This window comes from Crocuta crocuta, unplaced genomic scaffold (genome assembly GCF_008692635.1).
Source record: "Crocuta crocuta isolate KB4526 unplaced genomic scaffold, BGI_CrCroc_1.0 scaffold48, whole genome shotgun sequence".
Classification (NCBI taxonomy): Eukaryota; Metazoa; Chordata; class Mammalia; order Carnivora; family Hyaenidae; genus Crocuta; species Crocuta crocuta.
Genome location: NW_027533089.1, coordinates 9,410,369 through 9,437,807, shown reverse-complemented (window position 1 = coordinate 9,437,807; position 27,439 = coordinate 9,410,369). Strand labels below are relative to the sequence as shown.

The window sequence follows — 27,439 nt, the reverse complement described above, 5'->3', positions numbered from 1 at the left end:
GCAGAGAGAGAGAGAGAGAGAGAGAGAGAGAGATACAGAATCTTAAGCAGGCTGCAGTATCTGAGCTGTCAGCAGAGACCCCAGTGTGGGGCTTGAACTCACGAGCCGTGAGATCATGACCTGAGCCCAGTTTGGACACTCAGTTGACTGAGCCACCCAGGTGCCCCAAGAATCTTACGTATTTCTATTGAAAGCATAAATTTTGATGCACTTTGAGGAGAAGTATCTAATGAAATTGGAAATGTGGAAAGTCCACTTCTAGGTGGTCTATTCTAAAGAAAGTAATATATGTACATAAAAAGACATGTTCACAGGGTATATTGTAATATTATTATGGTGGTGAAAAATAGAATATCAGACTGTTCTTGAGTAGAAGATAAGCTATAGTTTGTTGTTACAATGGAATACTGTACTGTTATAAAAAACAGTAAAGTAGGGGTGCCTAGGTAGCTCACTTGATTAAGCTTATGACTCTTGATTTCAGCTCAGGTCATGATCTCATAGTTCATGGGATCAGGCCCAAAATTGGGCTCTGTGCCGACAGCACGGATTCTGCTTGGGATTCTCTTCCCCTCCCTCTCTGCTTCTCCTAAGCTTGTGTGCACACACTTTCTCTCCCTCTCAAAATAAGTAAGTAAACTTAAAAGAAAATGAATTAGATCCACATATCCATGCATGGATAAATATCCAGGGATAATTAGCTAAAACAATATTGAGTGAAAAATCAAGTTGCTAAAACTTGCAGAAGTATTGTATTGATATTGTTTGTATAAATTTTCAAAACAAAAATACATTACATATTGTTCATAGGTCTACATATGTAGTAAAAGCACAAAAAACATGTGTGAGAAACATACCAGAGAATGATAGACCAATTTCAATAATAGAGTTAACCTTCCAGTAACATAAGGGTTAGGGGCACCAACCCCCTGCACAGTCAGAAATTTGCATTTAACTTTTGACTCCCACAAAACTTGACTGCTAACAGCCTATTCTTGACCAGAAGCCTTACTGAAAACAAAATAGCTAACTCATATTTTGTAGGTTACAGGTATCGTATAGTATATTATTACAATCAGGTAAACCTGAGAAAAGAAAATATTAAGAAAATCATAAGGAAAAGTAAAAATGCATTTATAGCCCCAAAAATCCTCATATAAGTGGACCTGTGTGGTTCAAACCTGTTAGTCAAAGGTCACCTGTATTGATGAGGGAGGAAATCAGCTGTACTGATGAGGAATAAGACCTAGCTATGTGATTTTATTTCTTCCCTCGAGGGAGAGAAACTGAAGGAAATTTGGCAAAATGCAAAAGTGTATGTAATTTCAGTAGTAATTTAACATAGGAGTATTACATTCTTTTCTATATATTTAAAATGTTTCATAATTTTAAAAAATTATATGAAATTAATAGATCCTATTTTTACATTTAGCTTGAATCTCAACTCGAGAAAAAAGACCAACAGTTTAAAGAACAAGAAAAGACTATGTCCATTTTGCAGCAAGATATAATATGTAAACAACATCATCTTGAATCACTAGACAGACTCCTGACAGAAAGCAAAGGGGTAAAATCATCTTTGTAAAAATGTTCTTTAAAAGCTGACTGATACTTTGTGTCTGTAACCTCCCTTTAATTCTAATTAAATCAACTGCTTAACAGCCCAATAGTAATGCTAAAATTAAAATTTTTAGAGGCGCCTGGGTGGCTCAGTTGGTTCAATGTCCGGCTTCAGCTCAGATCATGATCTCACGGTTCATGGGTTCGAGCCTTGCGTCAGGCTCTCTGCTGACGGCTCAAAGCCTGGAGCCTGTCTTCGGGTCCTGTGTCTCCCTCTTTCTCTGACCCTCCCCTGCTCACACTGTCTGTCTCTCTCAAAAATAAATAAAACATTACAAAAAATTTTTTTAATTAAAATATTTATACATGTACTTATATTTTTGCTATCAATATGTATGTTTTCAGGAAATGGAAAAGGAAAACATTAAGAAAGATGAAGCTTTGAGAGCATTACAGAACCAAGTATCTGAAGAAACAATCAAGGCTAGTATGCTAAATTTTTTAAAACTTTATTCTTAAATGGAGACATTCTCATAGCTTTTTTACTTTTCTCTATAAATTGTAAAAATTATTCAGATAAAAATTAGCAGGTAAAGATTTGACCTAAGTCAGTGAACTTAGTTTCTGTAAGTATATTTTTTCTTCAGTGTGAGTTATGATCTTAATTATTTGATTGTTGGTAATCTGTGGATTGTCTAACCCCCACTTTTTTATTTGCCTTAAGAAAGATTTCTTTTTTAACAAAAGTGTTTTTTTAACAGTAGCTGCTTATTAACATTCCAGTAAAGAATAACAGAGAAACTGAAAGGAGATGAATCTACAAGTGGTCCAGTTTTGCTTCTTTTTTACCAGTTCTGCTATAAGATTAATTAGAGGATACAATCAGAATTTCTAGATAAAATACAATTTTTTGGCCAGTCTGTTGTCACAGTTAAAAGCATGGGCTTTGGAGCTAAATTGACTTGGATTTTTCAATTCTGATTTCAGAGTGCTTACTAGTTGACTTTAACCCTGGCTGGGTTATTTACGCTTTCTGAACTTTTTCATCCCTAAAATACGGATAATAATATTCTGGAAGAGGGTCAAGTGTGGGAAGTAAATGAAATGAAGTGCATATATTTAGCATATACTCAGTTACTCAAAGTTTAATAAGTAATTACTATATATTCGTAATTTTTCCTTTTTTTTTTTTTAGTTTTAAAAATAGGTCCAAACATGCTGTTATTCTGTCATATATAGCTTGAATATAAAGAATATTTTAAAAACCCAGTGTTACTTTTGCCTGGTACTCTGTTTTTAATCAATTTTGTGACCCAGTATGCCCATGTAAACACAATTATAACTTTCATGTAGTATTCTCCAAAACTTTTAACATATACTGCCATGTCAGTTCATTTTCTCATGTAAAAATAACCTCTAAGTTCATTAACATGAAAAAGTCATTACTGTACAAAAGTCGTAGGCATGAAATAATTTCATTAAATAAAATCTATATTGTTACTTAACTCCTGTTTTTTATTAAATGACCTAACACATATAACCAATCATCTAGTAGTTTATTTCCATATGTTAATAACCAGATATAAAAATCAGTAAGAGAATAAATTATGATATTGGGTTTTATTGCTTTAATAGTTTTGATAAGTTTGAGTTATTTGGGCAAATGTCAAAATGAGGAAAAAATATAGAAGCAGTGTTCATATCACTATACCAAATCTGACATAACTGGATATTTGTAGCAACAACAGGATATTTGAAATCTAGTTCTTCCTGAATATATCATTACTACCTTCCTTTCTTGACTTTTGGCCATGTGCCTCTACATACATTAATTTGTTCTTTGCATAAAAATTTTTGAATTTTGTTTTTAAAGTAATAAATCGAAGAATATTTTCTTATAATCAGTAAGTTCTTGAAAAATGCAATCAATGCAACCATTATCCAAGGAAATACAAAGTTAACTAATGAAATCACAAAATTATGAATTTTCTACCTGCATGAAAGTTCTAAGAATCAATTTAAAGTTCTATCACTTATGAAAGTACTATTAATGAGAACTAGAAGATTGATGAGAAAATTCTGAACAGGTAACAAGAAACCAATAAATTAAAGCAATGATGTTACCTGTTGTTAAATAGAAAACTGAGAAGGTGCTTATTAGATTTAGAGGATTTGCTTATTTATATTCTTTTGATTTGCTTTTATATTCCACTCTGGATTTTTCTTTTTCCAAGGAAAGTCAAAACTGGAAAAAAAATAAACAACAACAAAAAACCTTAGCTGCTTTTGTTGAAGAAAGGTAGACTGGAGTGCACACCAGTTACCCCCAGACTATACTCCTGAAGAGATTCTTTGGTTCAACAAGCAGTGTCTTTGTTTTGATTTCATTCATTCATGTCTGTATAATGACACATGTATTTATAAGTGGTTTGTATAAAGTGACTGATGCTTATCCAGTGAGATTTAGACTCTCAAACTTCTTATTCAAATAACAAATCCAACACAGTAGTAAATGTTTTGGGCCTTATTATTTATTAGTTTTAATTGGTTTATTTTAATTAAATTTTATTTTTAAAAATTCCAAACCTACAGAAAAATGGAAATAGTACAGAGAACATCTATAAACCCTTCACCTTCACTGTCAAAGTCTAACTGTATCCACTTCATCTCTCTCTGCACACACATGCACGCACACACCCACCCAGTCCTACCCCTGAGCAGATTTTCTTTTTGCCACTGGTCACCTGAGAGAATGTTGCAGATGTCACAACACTATACACCTTTGATATTTAAGCTTGCATCTCCTGTGAGCAGAAACTTTCTCCTACATGACTATACCTCTTCTACATACCAGAGAAAGTAAAAATTAATCAGCAATTTCGTTTTAACACATAGTCTATTCTGAAATTTTTCCAGTTATTTAAAATTGTTCTTTATAGCCTTCTACTGAAAGTATGGTCTGTGGACCAGCAGCATCAGCATCACCTAGGAACTTGTGAACAGAATTTCAGCTGTGCCCCAGACCTACTGAACAGAGTTGTGACTAAGGTGAAGCAAGTAAATTGCTTTTGGTGCAAAACTTACGGAGATGCTTACTCTCAGGGTTACATAAGTGGTGGGCTCGTGCTTGGCATGACCCTGAAAGTTAATGCCTCCTTACATTTTGAACCCATGTCTCCTGTCCTACCTCACCCTAATCCTGGCCCTCCTACTGAATCAGAATCTGTAGTTCAGTAGCGTGCCCAGGTGATTTATGTGCTCATTAAAATCATGAAAAACAATACTACAACTTGTTCTTTTTCCTTTTCCAGTCTAGGATTCAATTATAATTACATGTTGCATTTAGCACTTTAGATTTCCTTAAACTCACTGTCTCCTTCTATTTTTCCTGATGCTGAATCTTCTGAAAAGTGTAGGTCAGCTAGAATACCACATGAGTTATACTGTGCTCTTCTGTTGCTTCCCATCCAGCAGCACATGTCAGACGGCCCCATTATTGGCATTGCCAATACTGACACCTTAAGCTAATTACTGCCAGATCACACCATGTTAAGGACACATTTTTTTCCTTTAAAATTAATAAACAAAATGTGGGGTGATTTCTTTCAGGCCATATGAATGTCCTCAACAACCTTATAATAAATGGTTTTAACATCTAGTGATAAATCTTGCCAAAATTAGTTTTTACATTGTTAATTACCAGGCATAATATTCTGGGAGAGTCTTTATTTTTTCTCTGTGTGTATGGGAGATGATACAAGTACCAGTGCCTATTCTCATGCTTGAGAAAGAAAACTCAAGTTTTCTTTCATAAAACAAATGTTAATTTAAAAATTACTAGGGCAACAGTTTGTTAACAAGGGTAATCATTCAAAATTTTAAACTTTTTAGCTGTTACTAGTTATAGTCACAGGTTATAGGGACAGTCTTTGAAAACTTCAAGATTCTCTATATAGAAATAAGAGTTTTGAGGATAATTTCATGATGTAGAATAAATAGTATCTGCAAGAAGAAGCATTTTTCTCTTTTTCTTGAGTTTTTTTTTTTTTTAACCTTCAAGGTGACTTACAAGAATACTATTAACATTAGAGGGGAAAAAAACACTCCTGAGTAGCTCAAAATTACACCAAGAAAGGAGCAAGACAAGAATCTTATTGACAGATGGGATATGGAGCACATGTGCAAATTATGACCCTTGAACTAATTTCTGTGAAAAAAATTTACTGAAATTGGGTTGTTCTTTGCTCATTTGCTCTTTAATAGTAAGGTAGCATAAAGCATTTGCAGCTATGTGAACACTTGAACTAAGTTACATTACTGCCTTTTTGAAGATGTTGTCACTGATTCAAAGCAAATGCAGCCATCTCCTTAAGTTTTTTTTTCCTAGCTAACACAAACATTTTCATTTCTTAGTGACTTCAGCATATTCAGAATATTCACACCAAGGCATTATTAGCACGATATACCAGGGTGTGCTCACTTTACTATTTTTCTTGACCAAGAGAACTTAAGGAGTAGGCTTAAATATTGCTTACCTTTTTAGGTAAATGTTTTAGGGTGTTTGGCCTACAGGTTCTTGACAGTTGGCCCTGGCCTGTCTTTCCAATCTAATCCCCCCAATACCTTTTCCTATAAATTAATTCTCTACATCCCCTAAACTACCAACTTCACACTGTTCCCTTTTACATTGTCTTGTCTCTGAACACATTCCCTCTTCCTGGAATGCCCTCTTCACTTGTTCATGTTCTGTGTATTCTTCAGGACTCCAGTCTCTGGTTTCCTAATTTGTAATGAAAAATTGGTTTTCTACATAAATCTTTTCTGTGATAGCATTTTGTATCCTAAGCTGGACTATGTATTCGCTGTTTGAAGCAGTTAGGTAACATTAAGAGATAAACCTGTAAAATATTGAGCACATAATAAACATGCATTAATATGAGTTGACTTTCTTTTTCTTTTCTTTCTTTTTTTTTTTTTTTTTTTTTTTTTTTTTTTTTTTTTGCATTTTTCCTGCTTAGGTCAGACAACTAGATTCAGCACTAGAAATTTGTAAGGAAGAACTTGCCTTGCATTTGAATCAATTGGAAGGAAATAAGGAAAAGTTTGAAAAACAGCTAAAGAAGAAATCTGAAGAGGTAAATTAGCATTTTTGTTAACTAGCATATTTTTCCAAGTGACTTCTTTTTGAGACTTTTTTTTAAAGATTTTTTTTTTTTATTTTAATGTTTATTTATTTTTGAGAGAGAGAGACAGCACCAGTGGGGGAGGGACAGAGAGAGAGACAGAATCTGAAGCAGGCTCTAGGCTCCAAGCTGTCAGCACAGAGCCCAATGCAGGGCTCAAACCCACGAACCATGAGATTATGACCTGAGCTGAAATCAGACACTTAACTGACTGAGCCACTCAGGCACCCCAGGAGACATTTTTAAGATTGTTTAAAAGTATGTCTTTACGTAGCTGATAAAAAAAATCTTTCCATTAAAATGTAAATCTCAATTTTATATTCTTTATGAAACACATTAATTCACTGCAACACAAAATATGACACCTTAAAATTCTGATTCTTTTATCTGTTTTTCGGGAATCATAAGATTAAATTATTATTCATATCACAGATTAACTCTAATATAAAATGATTAATATTAGAATATTTTAGATTTAGAAGTATAAAATTTTTTAAATTTTCTTTCATTTTGATTTTTCTATTTCTAGTTGTCTAAAAGGTTAAGAATTACGTTTAGAAATTCAACTTTCTCTATTGATATGACTTTTTGAGATACTTGAAAGATGATTCGAGTTATCTTATTCATTTCTATATCCTCAGTGTCTACCACTTTGCTTTCAACATAATATGTACTCACTAAATGTTTGCTCAAAGAGATAATCTTAGTGAAGAATTCCTTTATTTCTTTGTTAGAATTTATAATACAAATTTAAAATAAGTTATATTTTAAAATATAAATAAAATATAAGCTTTAAACCTTAAATTCATATTCAGAAATCATCCCTAACAAATGCTGATCGAAGTTGACTAGAATATATTCAGCCATTTCCAACCAGAAAAACAGAATCCTTTGTATATCTTTATTTCTTTTTGAGTATTGCTGTTCTTTATTTTATTTATTATTTTCTTTCCTAAAATAGTTTATTGTCAAGTTGGTTTGCATTTAACACCCAGTGCTCATCCCCACAAGTGCCCTCCTCTGTGCCCATCACCCCCTTCTCCTCTCCCCATCCCCATCAGCCCTCAGTTTGTTCTCAGCATTCAAGAGCCTCTCATGGTTTGCCTCCCTCTCTCTCCCCAACTGCTTTTCCCCTTCTTCTCCCCCATGGTCCTCTGTTAAGTTCCTACTAATCCACCTATATGTGCAAACATGTGGTATCTGTCCTCTGCCTGACTTATCTCACTCAGCATAACACCTTCAAGTTCCATCCATGTTGCTACACATGGCCAGATTTCATTCTTTCTCATTCCCATGTAGTATTCCGTTGTACAGATAAACCACATCTTCTTGATCCATTTATCAGTTGATGGACATTTAGGTTCTTTCCATGTTTTGGCTATTTTTGAGAGTGCTGCTATGAACATTGGGGTACATGTGCCACTATGCTTCGGCACTCCTGTATCCCTTGGGTAAATTCCTAGCAGTGCTATTGCTGGGTCCTAGGGGAGTTCTATTGTTAATTTTTTGAGGAACCTCCACACTGTTTTCCAGAGGCGCTGCACCAGTTTACATTCCCAACAACAGTGTAGGAGGGTCCCCATTTCTCCACATCCTCGCCAGCATCTAGTCTCCTGATTTGTTCATTTTAGCCACTCTGACCGGCGTGAGGTGGTATCTCAGTGTGGTTTTGAATTGTATTTCCCTGATGAGGAGGGACACTGAGAATTTAAAAGAATTTTATGCAGAGAATTAGATACATATGTGATAGAAGAGGGGAGAAGCAAACAAAGTGTGGTAAAGTGACACGGAGATTATCATGAGAAAGGACCTACTACAGGGACACCTGGATGGCTCAGTTAAGAGTCTGACTTCAGCTCAAGTCATGATCTCACGGTTTATGAGTTCGAGCCCCATGTCAGGCTCCGCACTGACAGCCCAGATCCTGGGGCCTCCTTCAGATTCTGTATCTCCTTCTCTATCTGCCCCTCCTCTGCTCATGCTCGTCTCTCTCTCTCTCTCTCTCTCTCTCTTTCTCTTTCTCAAATAAATAAACATTTTAAAAAATTAAAAAAGTAAAGAAAAGACCTTTTATCATCATCAGGGATAGAGGAATATCAGGAAGAGATGGTGTGACTATAGTCCAGAAGTAAGACTTCCTAGTGAGCTAGGGCCACAAAGGAGTCTGTCTAGTTGAAACTGAAGCCATAGAGGAAGAGAACTGCTACAGGTCCCTTGCATTGGCTAAATATGTTACCCAGAGGGGAATTTCCTGCAATACATGGTGCAGAGCAGAGGGAAAGCAAGCACAGATCTAAAAGCAAATACATAGTTGACCAGCACTCCAGACTTAGGTTTATCACATAATTATATAAGTTTAGAGTTTAAAAACGGAAATTTTCATATTTTATGTGGTCCTGCCTTCTTCCTACATGTCCCTCCATGAAGGCTTTTATAACATCTCCAGACTTAGGTTTATCACATAATTATATAAGTTTAGAGTTTAAAAACGGAAATTTTCATATTTTATGTGGTCCTGCCTTCTTCCTACATGTCCCTCCATGAAGGCTTTTATAACATCTTGACAAACAGGCATATATTTCTCCACTGCAGTATATGGAATTTAAATTGCCTAAACTATAGATACTTTGACTTTTTAAAATCGAAAAGTAGTATTTACTTTATTGTGAACTTTAAAACATTGTTTAGACATTTATTCGATAGCCTTCACTATACTTCAGTGTAAGTGGACTTGACAGATATAGAATCTGGAGACAAGCAGTGTTTGTTACAAGGGGATTTTTTGAGCACTAGACTTCATGTTCTCATAAACCAAATCAGAGATATGGGTGGAGAGTAAACATTTACCTAAAATGAACTTAGAATTATTTCCAAAATGACTGGAAAGATAAACCTAGGCTCCAGACTGAATTAGAAATCAGTAGTAGTAGTCAAGTATGTACAGCTATACTAGGAAATAAGTAAATTAGAAAGAGTTTCACCTTTTATTGCTGCTAAATTATTACACTCAGTGTATATGAATTGGTTTACTTAACAGGTTATCTTTCAGTCTTTTACATATATTGATAAGAAACATGGGGAAAAAAATCCCAATTACTATTTACTTTGTTTTTTTAAGTACTACCTCATATATTTATTTACTTTTGAGTTATTTGTCTTTAGAGCAAATTTTAATGTTAATGCTGGTTAATATTACAGTTAATTACAGTTGACCCTTGAACAACACAGAGGGTAGAGGCACTGACGCTCCCTCCAGGGAGTATCCCCCCTCCAGTAGTTGAGGATCCCCATATAACCTTTGACTTCATCCAAACTTTCCTACAAATAGCCTACTGTTGACCAGAAGCCTTACCATAACATAAACATGGGATTAACACATATTTTCTATGTTATATGTATTATAGACTATATTCTTACAATAAAGTAAGATAGAGAAAAGAAAATGATTAAGAAAATAAGAGAAAACATATTTGCAGAACTGTACTGTAAAAAACCTGCATAAGTGGACTTATGCAGTTCAAACTCATATTGTTCAAGAGTCAACTGTATCATATTAGGGTTGTGAGGTTTTCATCATATATAGCTAGGTTTTAGGAAATTGGATTTGGTTCACAGTACATCCATTCTGTTAATAATAGGTAATGTTATAAAGATGTTTTAATCTTTTAGATCTTTTTATTCAGTAGATTAAATCACTAATCTTTAAATCACATACTGGCTGAATAATTAAGTGGCCCTAGACCATATTGGGAAGAAGTTAGCCAGTTGTAAAAACTGAATGTTGATTATCCATTACAAAAAGCTAATAAAAATTCCTTTGAGATTTTGCCTCAGGCAAATACTATTTTCCAGATGTTGAAATAAGAACATTTATGAATTGGGGCGCCTGGGTGGCTTAGTCGGTTAAGCGTCCGACTTTCGCTTAGGTCATGATCTCGCGGTTCGTGGGTTCGAGCCCCGCGTCGGGCTCTGTGCTGACTGCCAGCTCAGAGCCTGGAGCCTGTTTCAGTCTGTGACTCCCTCTCTCTCTGACCCTCCCCTGTTCACGCTGTCTCTCTCTCTCTCTCTCTCTCCTAGAAATAAATAAAACATTAAAAAAAAAAAAAAAGAACATTTATGAATAAAATAATAGTAACTTTGGGGTTCTAAATTACACTGAAAAGATTTTAATTCCATATTAAAATGCTTTAAAAATTGGTAAAAGTATGTGTTGATGCAGAATTACACTGTTAATATATAGGAGAAAATAAACACAAAATAGATGTGGCTAAGTCTAAACATTTTTTGCATAAAGCATTTCTTCAATAAAATCACTCATATTGATATTTTTATTCAAATTGATGGGCTTAAATTTTGAGAATTTGGCATCATCATATCATAACTTTTCTGGGTTATGTTTTATTTTTGAAATTATTTCTTTAATGTTTATCTGTTTTTGAAAAAGAGCATGAATGGAGGAGGGGAGAGAGAGGTGGAACAGAGGATCTAGAGCGGGGTCTGCACTGACAAGCAGAGAGCCTGATGTGTGGGGACAGAACTCACAAACTGTGAGATCCTGACCTGACCCAAAGATAGAAGCTCAACCTACTGGACCGTCCAGGGCGCCCCTGAGTTATGTTTTATGTTTAAGTAATAATTGTGTTTTTCCTTTGGATATAGATTAATCTAGATAAAGTTAATTGTAAAGTAGATTTTATAGTGTAAATCCTACTTTCTTCTTAACCCCAGTTATAAAATAATGAATCCTCTAGGAAAACTTATTCTCTGAATATAATTATGTAGCAGAAAATATAATGAAAAACATTTCTTATATTTTAAAGTCAAATGGGGGATGCCCAGATGGCTTAGTCGGTTAAGCATCCGACTTTCGCTCAGGTCATGATCTCGCGGTTCGTGGGTTCGAGCCCCGCGTGGGGCTCTGTGCTGACTGCCAGCTCAGAGCCTGGAGCCTGTTTCAGAGTCTGTGACTCCCTCTCTCTATGACCCTCCCCTGCTCACACTGTCTATCTCTCTCTCTCTCTCCTAGAAATAAATAAAACATTTAAAAAAATTTTTAAAAAATAAAGTCAAATGGAAGTTAAAGGGTAGTACAATAAAATGCCACTTTGCATTGAATAGATTCATGTTGATATTTGAGGATTGATATTTGTGATACAACTAACAGATATTCAATATTTTTAATTGAAATTATTTTGCTAGTAGCCAGATTATTGAAATAAATTTTTATTGTTATGTTGTATGGCTTTCTTGGTGTTTTCATTAAAACTGATCTTTTTTTCTTCTGTTTTGTCTTATCTTAAATTTTGTCCACTTTTTTTCTCTGACCAGAAAAATAAGTCTAAAACAGGATGTTTTAGAAAAAATAGTATTTAAACTTCTCCTGCAGGCAAATCAGTTCTGTATCAAATAAACTACTGCACTAAGTGTGATCTGCAGTTTTCTTGGAAGCTAGCAAACAGGTGATACCGATATATATTTGCACTTAATAAGTTATTGTCATACAGACAAAATTAAGTAGATTATCATAAAAAAGGACTGTAATAATAGAATAAGAAATTATTTAGAAATTGTGTGAGGTTCCAAGTTTATAGTATTATTAGATAATGAAAAAATGTGACATTTAAGAGTTTCTCATCATTAACAAAAAATATTTGGCCCCTAAGCCCTTCATAGTTCTGCTGAATGTTCACCTGCTGGATAATTAGAAAAAAGGATCAAATCAGTGTTTTCTTCCACTATTTCTTAGGAAGTTTAAAAGTCCTTTCTTCTGGAGTACTTATTGCAAAGATTTTTTGCCTTAACGGAATGGCTTTTATTTTCCTCCATGTTAAAAATAGTTATTATATGGGGCGCCTGGGTGGCTCAGTCGGTTAAGCATCCAACTTCAGCTCAGGTCATGATCTCACAGTTCGTGGGTTCGGGCCCCACATCAGGCTCTGTGCTGATAGTTAGCTCAGAGCCTGGAGCCTGTTTCAGATTCTGTGTCTCGGTCTGTCTCTGCTCCTCCCCCACTCATGCTCTGTTTCTTTGTCTCAATAATAAATAAAACATTTTTAAAAAATAATTATTATGTGGGGCGCCTGGGTGGCTCAGTTGGTTAAGCGTCCAACTTTGGCTCAGGCCATGATCTCATGGTTCGTGGGTTCAAGTCCCGTGTCGGGTTCTGTGCTAACAGCTAGCTCAGAGGCTGGAGCCTGTTTCGGACACTGTGTCTCCCTCTCTCTTTGACCCTCCCCTGTTCATGCTGTCTTTCTCTCTCGGAAATAAATAAAACATTAAAATTTTTTTTAAAAAATAGTTATTATGTAAGCAACAATAAGAAATCTTTTAAAGATTTACTTAGAATCCACTTTCTAATACTTAATTTTTCAATTTTCTAGTTATCTGCATGTTTTTCATAATTATGTTAATGAAATGTAATTCTGGGTTTTTTCCACTGATTTCATTTTGCAAAATATTATATTTGCTACTATCTTTTAAGCTATGCTTTTAAAATTTTTTTTTAAATGTTTTATTTATTTCTAGGAGAGAGAGAGAGAGACAGCGTGAGCAGGGGAGGGTCAGAGAGAGAGGGAGTCACAGACTGAAACAGGCTCCAGGCTCTGAGCTGGCAGTCAGCACAGAGCCCTACGCGGGGCTCGAACCCACGAACCGCGAGATCATGACCTAAGCGAAAGTCGGACGCTTAACCAACTAAGCCACCCAGGCACCCCTCTTTTAAACTATGCTTTTAAATGGTTGCATCATTTTAAATCACATTGATAATCATCATTTATTAAACCTTCCACTTCCTTTTGGGAGCAGGTAACGAATATTATAAAATACATATTAAACTATGCTGTGTTATTAATACGATTTTTAAAATAATTTCTTTTGGCAGATTTTTTGTATTGGTTACTAGGACAAAAGGAATTTTTTTCTTTCTTAATAGGTACTTCCAGATGATTTTAAAGGTATCTTTTAAAGCAATTTTAGGGACCAGCATAATCAAGTCCTAAATATGTGGAGTGAATGAACACAAGTTTCTTAGTTGATATTGTCATTCCTCTATGTGTTATCTTTGGAGCACGAATATTCAAAGTGCTTTGCTGAGATACCATTTTACAAACAACAGCAATAGTAGCAATGATAATACAATAAATAAATAGCACCTAATATTTATGTATGCCTTTTATGGCTATAGTGTATTATCAGCAAGGGGAAGGGATTCATCAGACAGAGTATGGAAAAGTCCATAGCTTCCTGTCTTCCCTGCCTTCTCTGGGAACGGTCGCATAAAACATGCTCCTTTCTGTAGCAGTGAAATATCATAATATGTGGGCAGTGTTTCTGTCCAGAGAAACCTGTTTGTGACTCAAAGTTCAGAGGTTTTTTTATGGGGGGCTGGTTACCTAGGACAATCACAAGGATTAAAATTACAGACTTCCTGGAGCAAAGCATGATTCAGTGCCAGAGCCAAGCAAAACAATCTCATCACTTAGGGAATGTTTCAAAAGCCACATTCCCAGACACCAGCCAAGAGCCGGCCCTATAAGCAGGCCCTTCTAACATTCTCCCCATCAGAAAAATGAACTTGCCCTCCCATATAACAAACTATAGCCATAAATACAATTGTCCCACATGACAAGTGAGGATAATAAGGAACACAGCTTTGTCATTTTATTGCTTTCTATTTGAAACGTCATTTTAATGAGAAATGTATATATTTGTTAGGTATACTGTTTACAGAAAGAACTAAAGATAAAAAATCACAGTCTTCAAGAGACTGCTGAGCAGAATGTTATTCTACAGCATACTCTTCAGCAGCAGCAGCAAATGTTACAACAAGAGACAATTAGAAATGGAGAGCTAGAAGACATTCAAACTAAACTTGAAAAACAGGTATATATTATTGGTCACATGGTTTTACTTGTATGAAATGTACATTTTAAAATTTGATAATAGATTTTTTGTTATATTAATTGCTATTTACCTCAAGGATTTCATATTGTAAGATATATTCTATATTAACATTATAAAATAGATAAAGTTCTATTTCTATTTTGACCTGCATCTAATACCGTAGACATATTTTTGTCATCCAGAGAACCTATGTCATCAGAATTCTTTATTCAGTCTTTTTGTTTTTGGATCAGGACGTGTGATCTGAATTTCTAAAAAAAATCTAAAAATGTCTCTAGTGTTAGGAGTAAAATTTCCAGTGTATATAGTATTCTCTTTCTGCCTTTCATTCATGTTCCACTACATATAGATTCCATGTTGGATCCTTTCAGATTATTACTCATCTTTACATTCTTTCTGCTTATGAATAGGCTATTTAATAAAACACAGAGTGGGTGGGTTTTTGATGGTTCCCTTTACTTTTCACCTGGGTACTATTTTAATTTTATTCTTGGACCTTGAGTTGGAAGTGTGGATATTAATGACTTGCAATCTGTATTTAGTTCTTCAGTGAGAGGTTTTAAAAGAGCAGAGGGGATATTAAAGTCATTAGCCAGATATTAACTTGAAGAGCGGTCATGTAAATGTTCAGTGAAAATATGGAGTGGCTGAGATTAACTAGGGAGAAAATACAGAATGAGGATGAGAGGTGAGAAGATTGACTTGGACAGATCTCTGTAAGATACAATACACAGAAACCAAAGTAAGTATTTTATGAAATAAAAAATGATAATTGGTGTCATGAGCTGCTGAAGTCAGTATCAAATAAAATGATGGTTGAGAAATGTCTACTGGAATTACCAGCATGGGTGTTATTAGTGACATCACTCAGTTTCTATAGAATAGCTAGATTGCTTTGGGTTGAGGAATGAATGAGAAGTGAGAAGATGGTAGACAAGCATAGAAAACTGAGAAATTGGGCTTTGAGGAGGAAGAAAGAAGGGGTAGTTGGAGGGAGGTAGAGGTATGAAGGTTAGTTTTTTCTTTATGATTTTTTTAAAGTTTATTTTTTATTATTTTGAGAGAGAGAAAGAGCATGCAAGGGCGATACGGAGAGGGAGAGAGACTCCTCCACACTGTCATTGCAGAGCCCTGTGCAGGTCTTGAACTCATGAACCATGAAATCGTGACCTGAGCCAAAATCGAGTTGAACGCTTAACTGACTGAGCCACCCAGGTGCCCCTGAAGGATATTTGGGATGTCTTGAACATGTTTAAAGAAGCCAGAAGGAAAGAGTAGAGATAGTCAATAGTATGAGTTGCTGAGGAAGTGGATAGTTTCCTGAGAAAGAATCCAGAACACCAGTGAAGCAGTTAGACTTGTATAGGAGGAAGAATACCTCCTTCACTGTAGGGAAACAGGAAATAATGAGTTAGAAGCAAATGCAAGTGAAAGTGTTTGAGGGAAGTGGGGAATCTAGAAATCCTTCACTAAATGAGCCAGTTTGTGAAGAAGAAAGCAATATAGTTTGACAAGAGAAGAAAACATTTCAAATAGGGTTAATGAAAAGGGGAAAATTAACCATTATTTTGTTCAATTCTTATAAATCCTATTTTAGTGTTACCATGTGGCTACTTCTATAAATATGTAATGTGGATGAAATAACTTTCATATACAAAGTTTAGTTATACTTTTTTATTTCCAAAACATTATTTCCTGGTAACTACTTTGAGTTTCATAATACATCTTGAAACTGAATCATAGGCTAGATCGCATAGTTATATAAATATATTTTTTTCTTCCAAAGAATGTTAAGCTGTGACTGAACTTAAATACTTAATGAAAATTGTTTTACAAGGTATCAAAACTGGAACAAGAGCTTCAAAAACAAAGGGAAAGTTCAGCTGAAAAGTTGAGAAAAATGGAGGAGAAATGTGAAGCAGCCACACATGAAGCTGATTTGAAAAGGCAAAAAGTTATTGAGCTTACTGGTACTGCCAGGTAAAATGAATATGTTAGTTTTTCTTTGTCTTATTGTTTCAATGTCAGTAGTTATCCGAATTTCAGTATCAAATAATCTTCAGTGAAGCTTTTGCTTAAAGATTTAGTTTCTTCACAGCCTGTGTTCCTATAGCATTTTGTTTGTACCTTTACATCTTTCTTTATGCTTCTTTTGTATCACAGTTTACTCCTCTTTATCTTCCTATTGTATTATAAGTTCCTTAAGGCCTGGATAATATCTGGTTTATTTTAGAGTCATCATTACAACAATTAGCATAGTTTCCTACATCATCATAGGCACTCAGCAACTGTTGTGTTATATTAAATTGTGAATACTGTTAACAGTTGTAGGCAAAGATTTACTCACAGAAAACTTCCATGGGGTCTAATTGTTTCTGGAAGACAGTAACTTAATGGAATACAACAGTAGTTCTGAACCTTGACTGAATATTAAAATTATCCAAGGAGCTTTAAAAAGTACTGGGGCGCCTGGGTGGCTTAGTCGGTTAAGCGTCTGACTTTCGCTTAGGTCATGATCTCGCAGTTCGTGGGTTCGAGCCCCGCGTCGGGCTCTGTGCTGACTGCCAGCTCAGAGCCTGGAGACCATTTCGGATTCTGTGTCTCCCTCTCTCTCTGACCCTTCCCTGCTCACGCTCTCTCTCTCTCTCTCTCTCTCTCTCTCTCTCTTAGAAATAAATAAAACATTAAAAAAAAAATTTTTTTAAAGTACTGATGCCTAGGTCTCACACCTCTAAGGATTCTGATTTAATTTGGCTGAGCCAGGCCTAGAAATCAATAGTTAATTGATTAAGAAAGGGACCCATGAGTTGAAAGCATTCCTCAGCTTCCCCAGACCTCTTTTACTTTGTCAACAAGAGTTTACATGATTAATGATACACTCATAATTAACCTACTGTGCTACCAACAGAAGTCAAGAATTAACTTAGCCACTTGAACTAAAACCCCATGTTTCCAGGTTCCCTCTCCCCCACTGACAGGAATAAAGATCAGGCCTTTGTGCATTGAGTAGCAGCCTGCTTTTCTACATGTCACCTCTCTCAGCAGGGTCAAGAGAATTACCCTTTGTTTAAGACCAAAATCATGATTCTTCAGACCTTCTTTCTTCCATTGACTGTTGTCTACTGACAAAACAGTCTCACCACCAGTGTCTACCTGAATAGTTACATCATAACTTTATCCTTGTTTGTGCTACACACCACAAGAAACTCTGTATTTCTAGGTCAACACTCATCTCTCAAACTAATTCCCAAAAACGTCACCGTGTATACTGTTTGCTTCTCTCAGCTTATCCCAACTTTTTTTTTTTTAATGTTTTTTATTTTATTTCTAAGAGAGAGAGAGAGAGACAGCGTGAGCAGGGGAGGGTCAGAGAGAGAGGGAGTCACAGACAGAAACAGGCTCCAGGCTCTGAGCTGGCAGTCAGCACAGAGCCCGATGCGGGGCTCGAACCCACGAACCACAAGATCATGACCTAAGCGAAAGTCGGACGCTTAACCGACAAAACCACCCAGGTGCCCCAGCTTATCCCAACTTCTGAGAGACTTCTACTTGTCCTCTGGAATTCACAGTCCATCCTGAGAGACATTCTCTATATTCCCCATTTCTTTTCTCCTGTTTTAACAGAAATCTGACTCTTCCCTGAGGACCTTGTTTCTTGTCCTGCAACCCTCTAAAGTAAAAATTTTTCCCACAGTTCTTATACAACAGGGTTGAGATATGGAAGAGTATACCATATTGTGAACCTCTAGTCATCAGGCAGTATCATCCCTCACTGTTGGTGACGCCTGATGTACTGTTGCTCCCTCCAGCACCACTCTTGTCATAATTCTTAAGAATTTCAGTATCTATTAGAAGCTGATCCTTCTGACACATTAGTGTCTCATTTTAAAAATTCCACTTCTCTAATGATCTTGACCTCTGTAATACTTGAGCCACTCACTCACATGATTCACTCTAGATCTTGTCATCTCCATTATTTCCAGTTTTTCCATGATCTGAGTATTAGGCATCTATACCTATATTATCACCTCATTCCCTTTAATACTCCAAATTCAATGATTCTTTGATCTAACCAAACCTCTAATTCATCAGTTCCACCACTGTCTCATTACCTGATATCCTCTCCTTTCTTTACCCAGCTTAAATTCTGTTAAGCCATTAAAATCAATGATCTGCATCTACTCACAAATTTTACCTCTCTCTTTCTTTGTTTTACACAGCACTTTTGAAAATCCAACTCACACTACTCCATGTTGCATCTTTATAGAAGCTGGAGAAAAATATAAGCACACTGACCAATCTTACTTTAAATTCATAGTTTCAACCTTAAGGTGTCCCTTAAGGGACCTGCTGCCTAGCAATCAAAACATTACTGACTTTTGTAGAAGACTCTTTTACGCTTAGGCCTTTTCTTTCAAAATTCTGAACAACCCTTCCCTAATCCTTGCTCTCACTGATAATCTTGCTTTCTCTTTCAATGAGAAAATTGAAGTAATTACTTGTTCCTATTCTTACCCTCACCCTTTGACTTTTAGACAAAACCTCTTGATTATAGCTAATAGGCACATTAAATCCTAATGGGAAGCTTATGAGCAAAATGTTTAAACTTCATAAGAAAGAAATACCCTGTTTCCAGGATATCTTCTTCTCATAGAAGAGAAGGGTTTAGAATTTTCTATTTTCTTTAGTCCCCTTCTTGCATCTTTCACTTTTGGAACTACAATTTATAAAATGCTGTTTTTCTCTCCTAAAAGGTGTTGTAGTTACAAGGTATTTGTATATATCTCCTTGGATCTGTTTTGGAATTAAAATTAGAAAGAAAGGAAACTAATTTATTGAATACCTTCTTGTGTGCTAGGTAGACACATTAATTTATTCTTCATAATACTTTTATGATACGGGTTTTATTATCCCTGTTTTTATTTTTATTTATTTTTTATTAGCCCTATTTTTAATGTAAGAAAGCTGAAACTCAAAGAAGTTAGATTATGAGATGCAAAATTTAGATATGCTTGCTCTAAAACCAATTTTTTTTTTCTGTTATACAACTACAAAAAGGTGCTTCTGGTGTGGCATGTAAATGTCACTTCATATAAATGACCCTGACCCTGGTTTCTCAGTGCTGAGGCTCACACAGCACTTGTTAGATTTCTCAAACTGTCTCCGTTACCATTTAGATTTTTTTTTTTTCTTACTTTGGAAGAGGCCAGACAGTCTCAGCTGTCTTGTTCTAGAAGCTTAGTATTACGTTTGCATAATCCTTCCTTTGGCTTTATTGCCAGTCTCAGACTTGATTGCTCTCAAATAAGAAGTTAAAGTATTTTTGGGAAAACTGGTGGTTTTAAAGCCTGTTGTAAAATTTTGAAAGTTAGGGGATAATTTTTAGTATTGGATTATTTATAATTTAAATTTTTTTAATGTTTTTATTTATTTTTGAAAGAGGAAGAGAAAAAGCACAAGCAGGGGAGGGGCAGACTGAAAGGGGGACATAGGATCCTAAGCAGGCTGCAGGCTGACAGCAGACAGCCTGATGTGGTGCTTGAACTCACAGATTGTGAGATCATACGCTAAGCCAAAGTTGGACACTTAACTGACTAAGCCACCCACGTGCCCCTATAATTAAAATTTTTAAACTCTTAAATATTTATTATATTATACCAATGCCTCATTCACCTAGCATCAAGAAAGAATGAGTAGGCATTGATAAATAAATAAGAGTAGAATTTATCTTTACCACATACTGAAACTTTAAAACAAAAACTCTTTTTGGTAGAAATTTTCTAAAATATATATTTTCTTGTCATGTTTAACTTCTCTGAGTTTCTCGGGGTTATCGTTACATACATCAGTTATTGTACCATGCTGAAATACACTAGCACCTCAACAAACTCTTGAAGACTATAGAGTTTTGTTTGTTAGTAAATGTCTATAGACTACTGTGCTTTTGAATTTTTTTAAATTTTTTTTTGTTTTTTGATATTTTGTTTATTTCTGAGAGAGACGGACAGACAGACAGACACTGTGAATAGGGGAGGGTCAGAGAGAGAGGGATTTACAGAATCTGAAGCAGGCTCCAGGCTCTGAGCTGGCTGTCAGCACCTGGGGCTCAAAACCACAAACCGTGAGATCATGACTTCAGCCGAAGTCGGACGCTTAACCGACTGAGCCACCCAGGCGGCCCTAGATTACTGTGCGTTTTGAGTTTGTGTATTTTTTTAATATAATTTTCCCCCACTTCTTTCCTGATAAGCTCTCATCTCTTGGTATTGAATGCCAACCTCTTTCAATGATCATTTTCTAATTATGTCTTATATCTAATATAAGAAATGAATTAGTCAAGCTAAAAACCACTTCCTTGAAATTTTAGAAATGTAAAATGGTAATTAGCACTTACCTAATAAGCTTCTTAACTTGTTGGACCATGGACATACTTGAGCATATGAAAAAAGCTATGGATTATTTTCTATATACAGATAGACATATATTATTTCAGGAGTTTTATAGTTTTCCTCAAGTTTACTCATGGACATAAGATTAAAAACCTGATTGAACAAATCCAAATTTGTCTAAATTGCTTTTACAAAAGAAATATTCCTGTTTGCAAACCCAGTTTACAAAATATCAAAGACCTAAAGAACAGCAACAAAAAAAAATTGATTAAAGAGGATCATTTCTGCCCATCATTGAGGATGACATCAACAGTTGTTTAATGAGTGAATATCATTTTTGAATGACCAAAACCTGGACTTAAGACTTTCTCTAACCATGTTGATTTGTCTGTAGTTAGAGGAATTGCCATGTTGGAATAAGCTCAGGACTGACTGAAAGTTAGTAAACCTGATTCTCTCACTGTTAATAACTATTTGTCTCACCCCAGAAAATTTACTAACCTTCCAATTTCCTCATTTGTAAAGCAAGAATGGTGGTCTAGTCTGAGAATCTCTAGTCCCTAAAAAAGATAACATAAATAATAAAACCTTGAATAAAAGTGACTGACTTGGTTCTCCTATGACTATAGTTATGGTCATTATGGTGAATATTTTGAAGGATTGGCGTCCTTATTTTCTGTGTTGTAGGTAACAGAAATTCCAGGTGAATGGGATGCCTATCCACGGATATTCTCAGTATCTACAAACTTTACACAAACTAATTGTAGTTAGATTGAAAAGAAGGCTAGTGTTGCTAAATATTACCAGGTAGTACAGTTGTATTTAGTGGTACATAGCCAGTGCAGAATTACAAATTTTTAGTTGGAGCATTCTTTGTAATATGTGACATATGATTTTGACTCGATGTTTTGCTGATCTTTATCCTTATATAACTTGAAGATTTTGTTCAGTAAGAGGCAAGTCAATTGGTTTTAATTATTCAGCTTTCCGAACTATCATTTATTACTTGTTTTATTTTTTGTTTTTAATTAGGCAAGTAAAACTTGAGATGGATCAGTATAAAGAAGAGCTGTCTAAAATGGAAAAAGAAATAATATACCTAAAACGAGATGGAGAAAGTAAAGCAATGCATCTCTCGCAGTTAGAAATGATCTTAGAACAGACAAAGACAGAACTAGATAAGAAGACAAATTCTGGTAAGCAACAGGTTAGCTGAGCTTAGCTGCCTGTTTATTTATATTTAAAGAAGTGAAATAAAGTGAGAATTTAGGATAGTGGGACTGGAAGAGACAATGAGTGGTCAGTATTTTGCCTCTTGTAGATGAATAATATTGTATATTCTTAATTGTAAATATTTACAAAATTTTATAAGAAATGGTTTATATATAATTCTGAAATTTGTCTTTCCTCTTAATAGTGAAGGAGTTAGAAAAATTACAACACCACACTGAAACTGAACTGACAGAGGCTCTGCAGAAACGGGAAGCTTTAGAGTCTGAACTACAAAATGCTCATGGAGAATTAAAAAGTACTTTAAGACAACTTCAGGAATTGAGAGATGTACTACAGAAGGCTCAATTATCATTAGAGGAGAAATACACCACTATAAAGGATCTCACAGCTGAACTTAGGTGAGTTAAATAATAAGAAATGATACCACAGTTACAGGTATTTCACTTTATTACTCTGACTCCTTGGGTCATACAGTAAAGTTGGTTTAATTATAGATGTCTAAATTTCTAAACTGCCTTTGGCTCACTGTTGCTCATCCCAGTCAGCCTGTCCCACGCTCCATCTAAGATAGTCAGCCATTCGTCTTGACTAGTATTTCCATCCTTGGTCTTTGGACCATTTTATTCTGACCCTCTCCTATATTATATAGTGGTAAAAAATGATTGGACCAGCATACAGCAGTGGTTATTAGCAAAATAATATTAACAATAACAGTGTTTTCTTTGGGGTTACCTGGGTGGCTCAGTTGGTTAAGCATCCAACTTCGGCTCAGATCATGATCTCATGGCTCATGAGGTCGAGCCCCACGTCAGACTGTCTTGGCAGCTCAGAGCCTGAAGCCTGCTTCAGCTTCTGTGTCTCTGTCTCTCTCTCTCTGCCCCTCTCCTGCTCACGCTCTGTCTCTCTCCCTCTCTCAAAAATAAACAAACATTAAAAGCACAATTGTTTCTTTGTATCAAGCCCTTATTTTGTGCCAGGATTATGGCAGGCACTTTCTTGATGGTCTTACTCATTTCTTTACAACACATCTATCGTACACATATTACCACCTTTTTACACTTGAGAAAACTGAGGCTTGAGAAAATTAAGTAAAATACAGCCCAGATAATGAAGTCCAGAGAAGGTAGTTAAACACAAGTCTGTCCAACTCAAATCTGGATTCACAATGGTAATATAAAATACTGTTCCAGCGCACATCTATAGTGAGTGGGGGTGGAGGACCAAACCAAAACCAAGGTGTGGGAAATAGATTTCAGAAAGGAAAACAGAATTACAAACCGCATTGTGAAATGTGGATGACAGGATAGAGAGCAGCAAGATGACCTAGGAACTTAGATGTATCCCATCACTTAGTGCAGGGCCCCCTTCTCTTTTCTATCCACAATCTGATTCTTAGGAAATTTCATATAGCTTTAAATACTGTGTGTCAGACTTCCAAACCCTAGTGATGATCTCTTCCTTAAACTCTAGACTAAGATATCTATGACTGAGTTGTTACCTCCACTCAAATATTTTTAGGAGGCATCTTCAACTTGGCCAAAACAGAACTCTCTTTTTTCTTCATAACCCTGTTCATCCTCCATCTCAGAGTCATGCAGTTGCTCAAATAAGAATTCTGTAAGATTATTCTTCTCTCTTAGCCTCTATTTTTTTTCCCATCCAGTCTTATTAGGAATTCATGTCAAATTTATTTCCAAAACATATTCTGAAATCCATTGATTTCTTGCCCTCTTTTATCATCATCTCTCACCTGTTCTATCTCTACGGCTTCCCTGATGGTCTCCCAACTTAAATTCCTGACACACCCCAGTCTATTTAAGTTAATGGATTTAAGTTTATGATTTAAAACATAAATAAGATTATATTGCTTCCCAATTAAATTGCTTTCCCTATTTAAATATTTCTAATGGGTTCCCAAAATACTCAGAATAAAATCCATGCTTCTTGGGAAATGTAAATCGAAACTACAGTGAGATACTGCTTCATACCCACTCTGATGACCATGATAAAAACAAACAAACAAAAAACCAAAACTGAAAACAATAAGTGTTAGCAAGTATGTAGAGAAATTGGAACCCTCATACATTACTGTTGAAACCTAAAATGGTACAGTGCCTATGGAAAACAATTTGGCAGTTCCACAATAGGCTAAACATAGAATTACCATATAACTCATATATTCCACTCCTAGTTACATACCCAAAAGAATTAAAAACAGATGCTTAAAATAATTGTGCACAAATGTTAATAAATACTCTATTCACCGTAACTACTAACTTCACTAGTTGAATGGATAAACAATGTGATAGATATATCCAAACGGAATATTATTCAGCCATGAATGGGAATAAAGTACTGATGTGTGTTACAACATTGATGAACCTTGAAAACATTAGGCTAAATGAAATAAACCAGATACATGTTATATAATTCCATTTATATGGAATATCCAGAATTAGCAAATCCATAAAGATAGAAAGCAAATTAATGGTTGTTAGAACTAGGGGTGGGACACTGGAAAATAACTGCAGATGAGTATTAGATTTTCATTTGAAGTGATAAACAAGTACTGGAAATGTACAGTGGTGGTGGTTATACAACATTATGAATTTATGTAATGTAACTGAACTGTACAGTGGCTAAACTGGTATATCTTTTTATATTAATTTTTTTACAGTTTAATTTACATCCAAGTTAGTTAGCATATAGTGCAACAATGATTTCAAGAGTAGATTCTTTAATGCTCTTTACCCATTTACCCCATCCCCATTCCCACAATCCTCCAGCAACCCTCTGTTTGTTCTCTATATTTAGGAGTCTCGGAATGTTTTGTCCCCCTCCCTGTTTTTATATTATTTTTACTTCCCTTCCCTTATGTTCACCTGTTTTGTATCTTAAAGTCCTCATATGAATGAAGTAATATTATATTTGTCTCTCAACTGACTAATTTCACGTAGCATAATACCCTCCTGTTCCATCCACTTAGTTGCAAATGGGAAGATTTCATTCTTTTTGATTGCTGAGTAATACTCCATTGTATATGTAGACCACATCTTCTTTATCCATTCATCTGTTGATAGACATCTGGGCTCTTTCCATACTTTGGCTATTGTCAGTAGCACTGCTATAAACATTGGAGTGCATGTGTCCCTTTGAAACAGCACACCTGTATCCCTTGGATAAATACCTAGTAGTGCAATTGCTGGGTCATAGGGCAGTTCTATTTTTAATTTTTTGAGGAACCTCCATACTGTTTCCCAGAGTGGCTGCACCAGTTTGCATTCCCACCAAGAGTGCAAAAGAGATCCTCTTTCTCTGCATTCTCGCCAACATCTGTTGTTGCCTGAGTTGTTGATTTTAGCCATTCTGATGAGTGTGAGGTGGTACCTCATTGTGGTTTTGATCTGTATTTCCCTGATGATGAGTGATGTTGAGCATCATTTCATGTGTCAGTTTGCTGTCTGGATGTCTTCTTTGAAGAAGTGTCTGTTCATGGCTTTAGCCCATTTCTTCACTGGATTATTTGGTTTTTGGGTGTTGAGTTTGAGAAGTTCTTTATAGATTTTGGATACCAACCCTTTGTCTGATATGTCGTTTGCAGATATCTTCTCCCATTCCATCCGTTGCCTTTTAGTTTTGCTGATTGTTTCCTTTGCTGTACAGAAGCTTTTTATTTTGATGAGATGCCAATAGTTCATGTTTGCTTTTGTTTCCTTGCCTCTGGAGATGTGTTAAGTAAGAAGTTGCTGCAGCCAAGGTCAGAGAGGTTCTTGCCTGCTTTCTCCTCAAGGATTTTGATGGCTTCCTGTCTTACATTTAGGTCTTTCATCCATTTTGAGTTTATGTTTGTGTATGGTATAAAAAAGCGAACCAGGTTCATTTTTCTGCATGTCACTGTCCAGTTTTCCAGCACCATTTGCTGAAGAGACTGTCTTTATTCCACTGAATATTCTTTCCTGCTTTGTCAAAGGTGAGTTGGCCATATATTTCTGGGTCCATTTCTGGGTTCTCTATTCTGTTCCATTGATCTGAGTGTCTGTGTTTGTGCCAGTACCATACTGTCTTGATGATTACAGCTTTCTTTGTAATATGTCTTGAAGTTTGAGATTGTGATGCCTCCAGCTTTGGTTTTCTTTTTCAAGATTGTTTTGGCTATTTGGGGTCTTTTCTGGTTCTATACAAATTTTAGGATTGTTTGTGTTAGCTCTGTGAAGAATGCTGGTGCTATTTTGATAAGGATTGCATTGAATATGTAGATTGCGTACTATTGACAGTTTAACAATGTTCTTCCAATCCAGGAACATAGAATATTTTTCCTTTTTTTTCAGTTTCATTCACAAGCTTTCGATAGTTTTCAGTGTATAGATTTTTCACTTCTTCAGTTATGTTTATTCCTAGCTATTGTATGGTTTTTGGTGCAATTGTAAATGGGATCAGTTCCTTAATTTCTCTTTCTGTTGTTTCATTTATTATTGGTGTATAGAAATGCAACCAATTTCTGTGCATTGATTTTATATCCTGCGACTTTGCTGAATTCATGGATCAGTTCTAGCAGTTTTTTGGTGGAATCTTTTGGGATTTTAATAAAGAGTATCATGTCATTTGTGAAGAATGAAACTTTGACTTCCTCCTGGCTGATTTGGATGCCTTTTATTCCTTTGTGTTATCTGATTGCTGAGGCTAAGACTTCCAATAGTATGTTGAATAACAGTGGCGAGGTGGACATCGCTGTCATGTTCTTGACCTTAGGGGGAAAGCGCTCAGGTTTCCCCATTGAGGATGATATTAGCAGTGGGTCTTTCATATATGGCTTTTATGATCTTGAGGTTTAATCCTTCTATCACTACTTTTCTTGAGGGTTTTTATCAAGAAAGGATGTTGTATTTTAAAATGGAAATCGTATATGTATTTTACAACAGTTTAAAAAAAAATCCAAGCTCCTTATTATGGAATATAAAGCCCTGCATGATAAGGTTTTTGCTGGGGCGCCTGGGTGGCTCAGTCAGTTAAGCGTCCGACTTTGGCTCAGGTCATGATCTCACGGTTCGTGGGTGCAAGCCCTGCGTCGGGCTCTGTGCTGACAGCTAGCTCAGAGCCTGGAGCCTGCTTCAGATTCTGTATCTCCCTGTCTCTCTGACCCTCCCCTGCTCACGCTGTCTCTCTCTCTCTCTC

General features: G+C 35.6%; 1 protein-coding gene across 3 annotated transcripts in view; it reads left to right on the top strand.

Annotated features, from left to right (window-relative positions):
• The window catches only part of CCDC18 (coiled-coil domain containing 18), a 127,618-nt gene that overhangs the window by 44,681 nt on the left and 55,498 nt on the right, over positions 1 to 27,439 (top strand). For all 3 annotated transcript variants that reach the window (XM_077746170.1, XM_077746168.1, XM_077746169.1), the window contains exons 13-19: positions 1,433 to 1,567; positions 1,966 to 2,043; positions 6,579 to 6,695; positions 14,457 to 14,624; positions 16,483 to 16,625; positions 22,067 to 22,230; positions 22,452 to 22,665. In XM_077746170.1, the coding sequence (XP_077602296.1) occupies positions 1,433 to 1,567; positions 1,966 to 2,043; positions 6,579 to 6,695; positions 14,457 to 14,624; positions 16,483 to 16,625; positions 22,067 to 22,230; positions 22,452 to 22,665 (1,019 nt within the window). The remainder of the gene's footprint in view (positions 1 to 1,432; positions 1,568 to 1,965; positions 2,044 to 6,578; positions 6,696 to 14,456; positions 14,625 to 16,482; positions 16,626 to 22,066; positions 22,231 to 22,451; positions 22,666 to 27,439) is intronic.